This window comes from Arachis hypogaea, chromosome 4 (genome assembly GCF_003086295.3).
Source record: "Arachis hypogaea cultivar Tifrunner chromosome 4, arahy.Tifrunner.gnm2.J5K5, whole genome shotgun sequence".
Taxonomy (NCBI): Eukaryota; Viridiplantae; Streptophyta; class Magnoliopsida; order Fabales; family Fabaceae; genus Arachis; species Arachis hypogaea.
The window spans coordinates 33,896,689-33,908,660 of record NC_092039.1 but is presented as its reverse complement, the minus strand read 5'-3'; the positions used below and the strand labels follow the sequence as shown (position 1 = coordinate 33,908,660).

General features: G+C 35.6%; 1 protein-coding gene across 5 annotated transcripts; it reads right to left on the bottom strand.

Annotated features, from left to right (window-relative positions):
• Positions 1–617: 617 nt before the first annotated feature.
• LOC112796646 (peroxisomal ATPase PEX1) lies at positions 618–10,218 on the bottom strand. 5 transcript variants are annotated; one of them, XR_011881062.1, is made up of 18 exons: positions 9,828–10,218; positions 9,567–9,740; positions 8,657–8,756; positions 7,964–8,449; positions 6,579–7,304; positions 5,757–5,848; positions 5,332–5,405; positions 5,029–5,248; positions 4,730–4,823; positions 4,432–4,586; positions 3,734–3,964; positions 3,420–3,620; positions 3,022–3,147; positions 2,884–2,945; positions 2,423–2,540; positions 2,187–2,294; positions 1,791–2,075; positions 618–932 (listed from the first exon to the last, which is right to left on the bottom strand). XR_011881062.1 is itself a non-coding variant. In XM_025839201.3 (17 exons), exons 1-17 carry the CDS (start codon positions 10,029–10,031, stop codon positions 894–896), a joined length of 3,387 nt encoding a protein of 1,128 aa, XP_025694986.1. In that variant the 5' UTR covers positions 10,032–10,218; the 3' UTR covers positions 618–893. The 5 variants fall into 5 exon arrangements, 3 of the variants coding, with proteins under 3 accessions (XP_025694986.1, XP_025694987.1, XP_025694989.1); XR_011881063.1 differs by having other exon boundaries at positions 7,964–8,434; XM_025839201.3 differs by lacking the exon at positions 2,187–2,294.
• Positions 10,219–11,972: the final 1,754 nt, after the last annotated feature.

The following is an 11,972-nucleotide window of genomic DNA, read 5'->3' as shown; positions in this document are numbered from 1 at the left end:
AAATATAAAATAAAATAAATAATAAAAAAATTAATTTATTTTTATTTTTTCATACAAAATTTAGAATAAAAATATAATTATAAAAATTTGATAATAATAATAATAATAATAAATAAATTATATTTTCATTTAGTGTTTCTATATTCTCTGGAATACAATATTTTTGTCCATATCTTATCTAATAAACACAATTCTACAAAATTTTATGTTTCTATGTTTAACACAATTTTAGAGCTTAATATTTTACATTAAAATAATTATTTTTTTGTCGATCTAATATTAGTTTTGTACTTTTGTTCTCGTTTTCGTTTCCATTTTTAAGACTATTTTTATTGATGCCTGAATATTTCTCGGATAATTTTTTTTGTTCAGCTTATTTTACATTGTAAATGCACAGAAACTAAACTAGTAAGAAAAGGTTTATCCAAGGACTATGGGTAGCTACACGCCTAAACATAAGCTCAAATTTTGGCAACTCCGTTAAAAACCCTGGTAATAAGGTTAATTGGGATCATTACAATTGCAAATGATTATTCAATATTCACCCTCCTCTTATGGTTTTTCATGAAAGATGAAACTGAGAAAAAGTAAAATTGGCACAAGCTTGAAATATCTGGTGGAGTCTGCAACGAGGATTATACTATTCATACCTACTATAAGTTTGTACATAACTCTTTTTTCTTCTGATATTTTATTGGCAACAATGCAACATAGGAAGGAGAATTCACTTTATGTAATACAACACACGATGAGTTGAATCACAGTCAACTCCTGTACAAATTGCTATAATTAGGTACAAATGAACAGAGCAGCTTTCTTGAGAAATGACCAAGTAGCAGCTTCTACTCTTTGAAGTATGAACAAAATTGGCACTTTATTACGTGAACAAATTGTCACGCTAGAGTTGCTCTCTTGCCTTTGGCATCCCTTGACTGCAGCATGTTAACCGAATGACGAAATAAAAACATGGTTAGTCAAGTGACGTGCCTGATAAATTTTGTGGGTACAAAGATAATAAACACTTGGTAAAGAAAATGTTGCATGAGTTTGATTACTATTAACCAATTCAGGGAAATAAAGAATTTGCTCATATCATAAGTGATTACATAATTCTATTCTGTTGTGATTCAGATGACGGAGTGATTTTATTCTTTGCACATTTACACGTGATTTGAGAAAGTGCATACAATAAACGCATTAAAAGAGCATTCACGTAACTAAGTATCATACCACAATCTGACGACCTTTAACAGTTAGTCATGATATCATAATTTCCAATCACTCAATATAATTTGATATTTGAGATTTCAAAATTTACAACACCTAATGTACTATGATTTAAAATGAAGAATTTTCATTTATTTTTTCCACTAATGAAAGGCTACAATTGATATTTAGTCACTTTCAAACACAAAAGATGTCTGCATCAAACACGAAAGATGTCTGCAAAAGTTGCCAATAAATTGTCAATAACCAGAACTAACTTTTTCACTTAATAAAGCTCATGGTGTCAGTTCCCCAATACTAAAGCAGCTAAAAATCCAACACTGCCTCCTCACTCTTAGCACAGAAAGAATGCATAGTATATCTTAGAATGAAACTACGTTAGCTCAATGAAAGTAGCATTTCCTCTTGGTAAGGTTATGAAGCAAGCAGAGGTTTATTCAGAGCATCTGGCCCTAGGCCCGCTACCCTTGGTTAGATATCTTTCTAAACAGAAGCATGAGCATAAAGACTGACACAAACAAAGAGACTGAGAAGGAGAAAATAAGAGGGGTAAAGAAACAAACCTGAGCAGCAACAGATCTCTTTGAATCCAGGAACTGGCCATAGATACTGTAGAGTCTCCTTTTCTCTTCTTCTGAAACAGATGGTCTAGCCTTCAAGGCAGTGGCCTTCAGTAAAGCATCTGTAATAACTGGTGCTTTACCCGGCGCAGAGGCACCCAAATTGTCCAGAACTTCATGAACTGCTGCGAGCTGTGCATCTGAGAGGAGAGCTTGGAGGTCAGCTCCACTGAATCCCTCAGTCATTTTAGCTACTGTGGCCAAATCTATATCATGCGCCATTGGTAACTGCATCAATCAGAAAGAGTTATTTTGATTAAGACCACAGAAATATATTCACAACAGGGATGAAGGTAAACTTGAAGTAGTAGAAACAAAAAGACTCGGTGCAAAAACCACCTTGTGAAAATCCAAAATATTGAAATTGAAAATTATGATGGGTCAACCGCCTATTTGGAAGATTGTTAGTGCAACATTGGATGTTCTCTCTTGCTTAGATATCTAAGGCTATGATTCCAATGGAAAACAAGTAGGTGTTGAACATTTTATCGCAAAACATTTACCTAAGAAATAAAAATCTCAAAGCACTCTGCAGACAAGAACAAAACATGGAAAACTATATACAGCAAACATACCTTTCTAGAAAGAACAGTCAGAATTTCCAATCTCTCATGCCAAGATGGAAAATCACAGAAAAGAAGTCGATCTAACCTACCAGGTCTCAGCAGTGCCGCATCAAGTAAATCCGGTCTACTGCTCAACATAAAACAGATATCAGTACAAACAATGACTAATATCCATTTCCCTCTTGTTCTTTCTTTATATCTCAAAAGATAGTCAGAAGAAACAAACACGTCCTTAATTGTATAATCTGTGTCCTAACCAGCCATGAATGTGAAGTATTAATATGAAACCAGCCATGAATGAATATTTTATGAACCTTTGAAGTAAGCCACAGTTCCAACATGGTAAGGAAAATTTTCTAACAATTTGAAGTTTTAGTCTTTCATATGCGACATTATTTGAACTCAAACTCTTTCCAAGTTTACTTCCAATAAATTAACGCAATAAATTAACGCATGCTTGAAATACTAACCTTGTAGCAGCAAATACAAATACACCAGTTAAAATCTCAACACCATCTAACTCGGTCAGAAACTGAAAATCAAATACATATTACAGTCAGATTTTGTTCAACAAAGTATAAAGCCAAAAAAGTGATAAATATACTAACTTGATTAACGACACGATCAGTTACTCCAGTATTGTCATGCCCTCTCTTAGGAGCAATAGAATCAAACTCATCAAAAAATAGTAAGCAAGGAGCTGCTGCTGCTGCTTTAGAGAATATATCCCTAACCTGAAACCAGCGTTCAAGACTCAGACTGAGACATTTGAAGAGAAAATAAATAACTTCAATATGAAATGAATCTAAGAACTATCAGCCTAGGTCATCTAACGGTTTTAAGATCCGATGTCTCAGAGTTAAAAAAAAAAAGTTAATCTTGGACATTTATGACAAATAACCAGGGAAACTTTCTTTTGAAGCAAAATAAGTGAGTAAAGAAACTCTTAAGTAGACAAAGGCATACACCAATAATATCCTAAAAGAATGTCTAATAGTCCTCTTACGGCTTGTTCAGAAGCACCAATATACTTGTTCAACAGCTCTGGTCCTTTCACTGATATGAATCGAAGCGATGAAGCAGCCGCAGCAGCACCCACAATGTGAGTTTTGCCACAACCAGGAGGACCATATAAAAGGACGTTTGACCTCAACCTCAATGGTGCTTGTGCAAAAGTTTTTGGAAACTTTGATGGCAACTCTATCATCTGAAAATGGTTTAACAGAAACATAAAAGATGTTAACGCACAAGAATGTCATAAAGAAGCACATACAAAATAAACCAAGAAGACGAGCATTCAAATATTTCAACAAGTCAAACCTCCTTAATAGCATTTCGGATGTCAACGAGGCCACCCACATCATCCCATCCAGAACGACCATCATCAGATGCAGACTTTGTGATGTCACGCATTGCAACTGGAAGAAAACCATGCATTGCCTGGGAGAAATCCTCTCTTAGTAAAGCAGGACTCTCGTGCTCATTATTGGCAGCATTTGATGGCAAAAATCGATGAACAGCAGCATGGACAGCTCTGTCAACTAATATTTCCTGGAAAGAGTGAATTATATAATAATTACGTCTCACATGAAATTAAAACAGTTGAGAACAGTTCAAAGGAAACTGAAACCCTAATGAAATGCAGGTGAAACCATGGAAATAACGAATTAATGACTAATCTGAGTGAAAACAAGAGCATGTTTGAAATTTTTTAACGTAACAAAAAAGGTGATTTTTACATTCCATATTCACTAATTGGATTTGTGCATGAAAATTTGACTGAATGCAAAAGAAAGAGAAAAGAGAGAAGGCGGCTCCCCTCCACCGCCACCAATGAAGAGGTCTGATGTAAATAAACTAAAAGATGAAAACAACTCTAACCCAAAATAAGTATTGAAGTAAGACAAGAAATCTGCAACTGAAGGCACATAATGATAAATATCAACAAAATTGACTTAAGAAAATTTTACAAAACAAAAGTCTACTGATGCACAACTGTGTTCAAGGAACTGGAATACCAGATCATAGCCATCATAACCATCACATTTGACAGCCACATCCAGTAGGATGTCTTCACCACATTGCAAGTGACGCCTTTCAATTTCATGCTTCAACATAGCTTTACGCTCTGAAGCTGCAGGAGCTGGCAACTGTATGTGGAAATCAAAGCGTCCTAATGACAGTAGAATAAGAAGTTAGCAACTAGAACATGAGAAAAAACACATACACATGGGGAAAAAAAAAAGATTGCCAAAGTCAAGATTCGTTTTAAAATATACTGGAACTGGATATATGTTTTACGCACAAAAAGCATACCTGAAGAGCTCAAAGACTGTGGCAGTTTCTCCAGTGACTGTATGGAAGCTATGAAGGCGACCGGTCCAAATCCACATGATTTTTGCCTCTTCTCCTGTTCCAGTGTGCAGTACAGAAATAAAATGATTATGTATCAAAGTGAAGTTCTCGTATATTTAACCTTTTTGTGTATTTCTTACTATGTATTTCCATTATTCTCAGCTTTCAGAAAAATAGAATTTATTTATGCATATAAGTATAAGAAAGTTTGATTTGAATGTCTTGATCAGGAAAAATATCACAAGACTTGTATTTCTTACCCTATATTCATCAATGATGTTAACCAAAATATCTGAGAGTCCAGCAACAGATGTTGAGGGCTGAGAGCCTTCGGAATCAGAAGTTGAAATTATGCTATCAAGATCATCAAAGATTACGATGGAGGGCGCATGGTTTAAAGCTTCCATTACATGGTTTGTAAGCTCTTGGCGAATTATTGGGACCTTCTCCAAAGAAAGTTTTGAGCAGGGCACAAAAACTCTGTATTGTATTGAAAATCAAAATCCAAACAGGAGCAACACAAAGAAAAATGAAAAAAGAATAATTAAAATGAATATCAATACATGTGTGCTAAGATATCTTTATGATTCTCAAGGGATTTGGCTACAGCCCTTGATAATGAAGTTTTCCCAGAGCCCTGCAAAATAAATAAATTAAATAAACAAATAAATAATAAAACAAATTTTAAATGCAAAGATAATTCACTGAAAGATACATTTTGTTTTATGTCTTTAATCAGAAGGTATATAAGAAAGCAACACTAGACATATGGAAGCTTAAAAAGGTAGCCAAATCCCGAGCTCGGAATGAGAAGCATCCAGTAAAAACGACCTTAAAAGGCAGTATAACGAGTAATGAAGAGTTAAAAAAGGTTCATGGCTCAAAATATTTGATCACCAACATGCAGAAATTTGAGCTTCTAATCTGATAACAGCCAAATCCATTCAACATTGGATTTCATAAGACAGTGAAATTAAACTGTACTCACTGGTGGTCCGTGTACTAAAACATGTCCAGGGAGTGGCAAGTTGCATGAACCAAACCACAGACCACACTTCAAAGATAACAATACCAACATCCCTGCAATCATCCAAAATACAAGGTTATCACCAAATGGCATCCAATTGCATGAGGATGCAACCATTGTAGATAATTAACTGACTAAATTCAAATTAATGAGCAGCAGCATCAAGGGGTGAGACAAAAATCTTGCACCTTAAAGACTCAAACTAAGTCCAAGAGGCCTTTTAATGGATCACAGTTAAGTAACAAATAAGTTCACCATATAAAACAGGCGTCATTCAATTTATTAGCTAAAAGATGCGCATTTCTCATACTCAAATGGATGAGGATAATGCAATAATTGCATCAGCATGATCAATGGAGAGCCCACTAAATTGTCAAGCACAAACTAGCAAGTGGTAGTCAAGTCATTGGTGGGGTTGCGGGGGGAAGGGGATAGAAATAAGCAGCAATGTTTCTAGCCAAGTTCCCAGCATATGAATTATTGCGAAATCGTAGAATAAAAAAAATTTGAATATATGCAGCATCAATTTTGTTCGCCACAACAATAGTTAAGCCACTCCTCACTAAATGGGGTCAGATAAAAGGATAAAATGGCTTCATAGTGCTCGATCGTGAATCATATTCATGTTCAAACAATTTTAGTTTGTACATCTGCTAACAAATATGATATAAATGGCATAACAAAAATCACTTAATGTTTTGCTAAATGAGAATGGTGATGAAAACAATGAATAAAGTGGATAAGTTATGGACACTTTAACAAAAATAGAAAAGAAAAACTTACGATTAATAATATCAGAAGCTGGTTTCTCCATCCAGCTAAGTAAAGATACATTTGAACTAATGTGCTCTTGAGATGCTGTCTCTTCGATAGAATGAATAGACACGGGATCACCCAATTTCATCCCTTCAAAAAGCTGCAGATCGCCTATATTGATACTTTTAAGGCTTTTACCAAGAGCAACTTTGTATGCATTAGGTTTCCCATGATGCAGATGTTCATCACCAAAAGTCAAAATAAATAACACTTCAGCAGTCTTGCCACTATTCTCTGAAGAATTATAAGGTAGGGGAGCTCTCCCATTATCCCCAAGGTTGTGACAGTTTAATTTGAAATCAAGCAAAGTTTGGCTACACATGACCAATGAATTAACCTCTACACCCGTAATAGAAGTAATTGCCTCAATTTGTGCAATATACCACAGCCGAACAAGACTCTTTATCCTCTTTTGATTCTGAGACTGATTTGCATTCTCTTCCTCTGCTTTGCAGTTGGATTCATCAGAAAGAGCTGCAACAACTTCATTGTTAATTGACCAATCTATAGGGTCCACAAAGTCACCTGACATAGATTTCGCAAGTAATTTTCCATTCATGTGATTATTGTGGCTATCCAGACCATCTTTCTCAGCAGAACTATCCTGCTTTAATAGTTTGAATTGACAAGGAGAAAAAGTGATGGATGGAATACTTTTCTCCCTAATGATATCATATGCTTTCAAATAAACCCCTGTACAACCAAGAAAGAATATATTCACTTCAGAATCGTACGAAAACTGAAAAAAGAGATAAAGGTTTCAGCTGAAATTGAAATATATATATTAAACAACACAACGCATGGCATGATTTCCACCTATCCAAAGATAAAGGCGAAACAAACTATAGCAGCATAATTAACTGATTTTAATCTTATTTAATAAAGAACATATAATGTGACTTAGAAAAGAAGATCAAGGAAAAAAACAGAGATACAAACAGATAAAAGACTTCCAATTTGTCCTATGGGCAAAGCTGGTTCATAGTCTGTTACTAATACGTTTTTACATTGTTCTTCTGCTTTCTCTCTCTGAAATGGATATTTTGTTCATTTTTAATGGTGAATAATGAGTGTGCCATTGGCCTTTGGACTGATATATGTTGACTTACTACTTTGCTCCCAAAGCCATGAAATCTCCACATCAAGTCTAAGTGCAGGAAAATTCCAGTGCTTTTAAAATAACAGACACCTTATTCCCTGATTACCATCATACCAGCATGATACAAATTCAAAATGCAAGAAAAAAATTTGTTATATCCTCAATAATCAAATTTATGAGTATGCACATTCCACATATACTCAAGTTCAAGTTTATGAGTTCGTAAGATAGATATAAGTATAATTTGACATACATGTATGTAGGCCAGCTCTCAAATAGAGGCGAAGAGACTTGGCTAACATCACATGCCCTGCAGCCACAGATTCTGAAAATAAGAGATGAACAACAGCTTGTCGATGTTGTTTCTTGTCAGTTAAATTTCCATTCTCAACTTCATTGCCAGGTGACCCGCCTTTGGATTTCAAAACATTGGTTTTCGAAATATTGGCATTCTCCTTGGATATTCTTGGTACTAAGGAAACTGGCTGAAGCATGTTAAAAGAGAAGTGCTTGGCTGTTTCTGGGTGAACAAAAGCAACAGAAGTGAGCCCCATATGGAGCTCAACACCTTTGACATCAGTTCTGGTATGACATAATACCCCTGGATCTTGTATACGGAGAAGCATCTTTGCACTTTGTTCCTTATCACAGGATTCTAGATGTGAATCTCCTGCTGAATCCAACATTCTATTGCGCCTTTTGGGAGCAACGGCAACTTCAGTTCCTGGCATGAGTTGTACTGATAAATTTCTCACATGTTAGTTAGCTCTAGTCTAACAATACATATTGACAATATTATTGAGTTAGGAATTCAAACGTGACTAGTTCACATTTGAGTACAATCCTGACCTGAAGTACTGAACAAAATACCATCCACTCCCAACGTGCAATACCCTCCTACTTAAAAATTCAAAAAGATAACCATATAATACAGGCATCATCTTACCCACCGCTTTCTTCGGGAAAACAGAAGTGACATGGAATGTGATGACGGTGTGACCATGTAACCACAAAGGAAATCTCATCCCTTCATGAACAATCCTGACCTGCATCGAGCCATCAGCAGCATTATGTTAGGGTAATACACAACAGACTAGGACAAAAAACTCAAATAAATGGTAGAACAGAGACCTGTAACCAATCTAAACTCTAAAGTAATAGAAAATATATCATCACGAACACAATAAAAGCATTGAAAATACACAATTTTTCATTGTTACAAAAAAGAATTTAGGTTGAGAAATGATATCTGCAATCTAGGGCAGCTGCCCATCAATCTCAATGCACATTTACATTACAAGTACATGTTAGCCTACCAACAGGAGACCCCTAAATCTGAAAAAGTCAAGTCAAATATGAGCAGAATGTCAACCATGTGAGCCAATCACAAGGAGTTATAACTGTAATTCTCACTAGTTATCACATTCCCATCCAGAACTATCTTCAAACTGTAGCATTCCTATTTAGGACTCAGTTTTAAAATAAAAAATAAAAGCATTCCAACTTGGCATTTCATATAAACAGTCTACTTTACTCACACTTCAAAATAGTCACGTGTATCAGATACTTCAAGACACACTAACTATATTCCATAAGCTTTAGCTTTAACTTTCCTGAATTCTAGAGTTTAATTGATCCATGTTGAACTCGAAATCACCATTTCTCTCTCTTAGCTTAAGATTTATGCCATCCTGCGAAATCATACTAATTCTAGCTGCCTATTTAACCATCTTTGCTTCTTTTTCTTTTTATATATTATATATATAAAAAAAAGACTTAATATTCACAGGTTTCAATTAATCCATGTATTGAACTATGCCATGTTGGAGGAGTGAATGAACAGCAATCACAAAAACCTGGTTGAGGATAGCAGCCTCAGCTTGTTCGGAATTGAGTTCCAAAACCTCCCAATCATCCTCGGTATGAGGCTCTATCGTAACAAGAGAAGCATGAGCCACATTGGAAGCAGCTCTCACCTGAACAGTACCGTGATTCGGCAACGAAATGCACTCCGCAAATTGTTTCGAAACCTATGCAACCGAATTGTTCAGAACACGAATCGAATTTAACAGAAAAAAAAAAGTGATAATGAGAACGGTGGTGGCAGCAGTAGTTACCTCGATGGCGGAGGGAGAAGAAGAAGTGGCGCCGGACCAAGCGACGAACCAGAGGTTGGGAGGGTGGGTGGGAGAACGAAGCTCGAGGGCGAGTATGTGAGGGAGAGGAGAGGAGCGCGTGGATTGGAGAGTTTGGATGAGAGGGAGGGGAAGGGAGACGAAGCAATTGTCGATGGCGGCAACAAGCTTCACCTCGAACTCCATGGATGGAATTGATGAAGTGTGATGAAAAGAAACAAACACTCTCAGCTTCAGCTGCTGCTAATTGCTGAGCCCAGCTCCAATTTCTACATACGAAAGTATTATTAATTATTATTCAGTCCTGATTGTTTTTCCCAATGAGGTTGTGCGGGAAAATTATCAGGGAAAAAAATTGTTTATTTGTTGTCTTATTTCTTTATTTTTACGAGATAAAATTAAATTTATTTCTTATTTTAGGAATAATAAACTACTAAAATTGATCTTAATGTTATAAGATAACTAAATAAATAAATAAAGAAATATAAAGAGAAATATTAATAGTGTAGAAAGAAAGAATAGAATGTTTATTGTTGTTGTGTGTTTTTATTCGGAGGTTTAAGCCTCTATTGATAGGTGTACATGATGACATTTTTCAAACTACAATAAATAGAGTCATCCTTGATAAACCAAGCTACATTAGAAACAGGCATCCACATAAGATCTTATCACAACACTCCCCTTGGATGACCATTTAGAATTATTACTTCGATAAAACCTTATTGAAGAAAAACCTAGTGGAAAAAAACTTTAGTGAAGAAAAAAGAGTACAATATCCTTTAGTGATAGGGACTGCCTCATTAAAAACCTTGTCAAGAAAAATCCAATGGAAAAAAACCTGACCAAGGAAAAAAGAGTACAGTCTCCCCCTCTTGTCGACATCATTTAATGTCTTGAAATCGGCGCATCCCAATCTCATGTACCAATCTCTCAAAGGAGGATTTTGGGAGTGACTTTGTAAATAAATCTGTCAGATTGTTACTTGAGCGTATCTGTTAGACATCAATTGTCCCTTGATTTTGAAGATCATGAGTGAAGAAGAATTTGGGAGAAATATGCTTTGTTCTATCACCTTTGATGTATCCGCCTTTAAGTTGAGCAATGCATGCTGTATTATCTTCAAACAGGACAGTTGGAGCTATCTTATGATTAATCAGTCCACATGATGACAGAATATATTGGATCAAACACCTGAGCCAAAAACACTCTCGACTAGCTTAATGTATCGCGAGTATTTCAGCATGATTAGAGGATGTTGCAGCAATCGTCTGTTTCGTAGACCTCCATGATATAGTTGTACCACCATATGTGAATAAGTATCATGTTTGAGATCTCCCTTTGTGTGGATCAGACAAGTATCCAGCATCTGCATAGCCAACTAGTTGTGACTTGGATCCATAGGGATAAAACAATCCCATATCAAAGCCATAATTTTCCTTCGTCGTCATCTTAACGTATGATTGAAAAATGAATATCCCACATTAAAAGATCCTGCAGATATGTGGAAAAGCCTTGAAGAAAGGTACAATCATCAAAAGACGGTGATACTTCCTCAAACCCGATATGTTAGAGAGAATATTTTCGACCTTCCATACCTCGAATGTGCTCCTACAGTAGCAGTATCGAGAAAAAGAATTTAAAAATATTCTGAGTTAATTTTTTGCCTTCTTTTGTTGCTGAACACAACAATGAGTTACTTTTGAGAAATCATGAAGCGCGCCCAGCTGGCGCCACCCCATTTCTTGAAGCAAATGCGGCAAATTATAACCCTTGAAGAGGTAAATGGCAAGATTTTTATAATAAGAAAAATTGTGGAAGGAAAAGAAATTATGTTCATATCTCATCAGAAGTGGGATAAAGAAAGAAATATTGGGCAAAGTAAATCAATTGAGGATAAATGCTTCCGTTGTGGTGAAAAGGGCCATTGGTCACGTGCCTGTCGTACCCCAAGGCACCTAGTTGATCTTTATCAAGCATCCTTGAGAAAGGATGACAAAGGAAAGGAAACAAATTTTGTTTCAAATTATGAAAATTCCACCACTCATTATGATGTATCTAATTTCTTTGAGGATCCTGAAGGAAATATTGATTATTTGATCAATGATGAAATAGTTTAATATGTGTGTT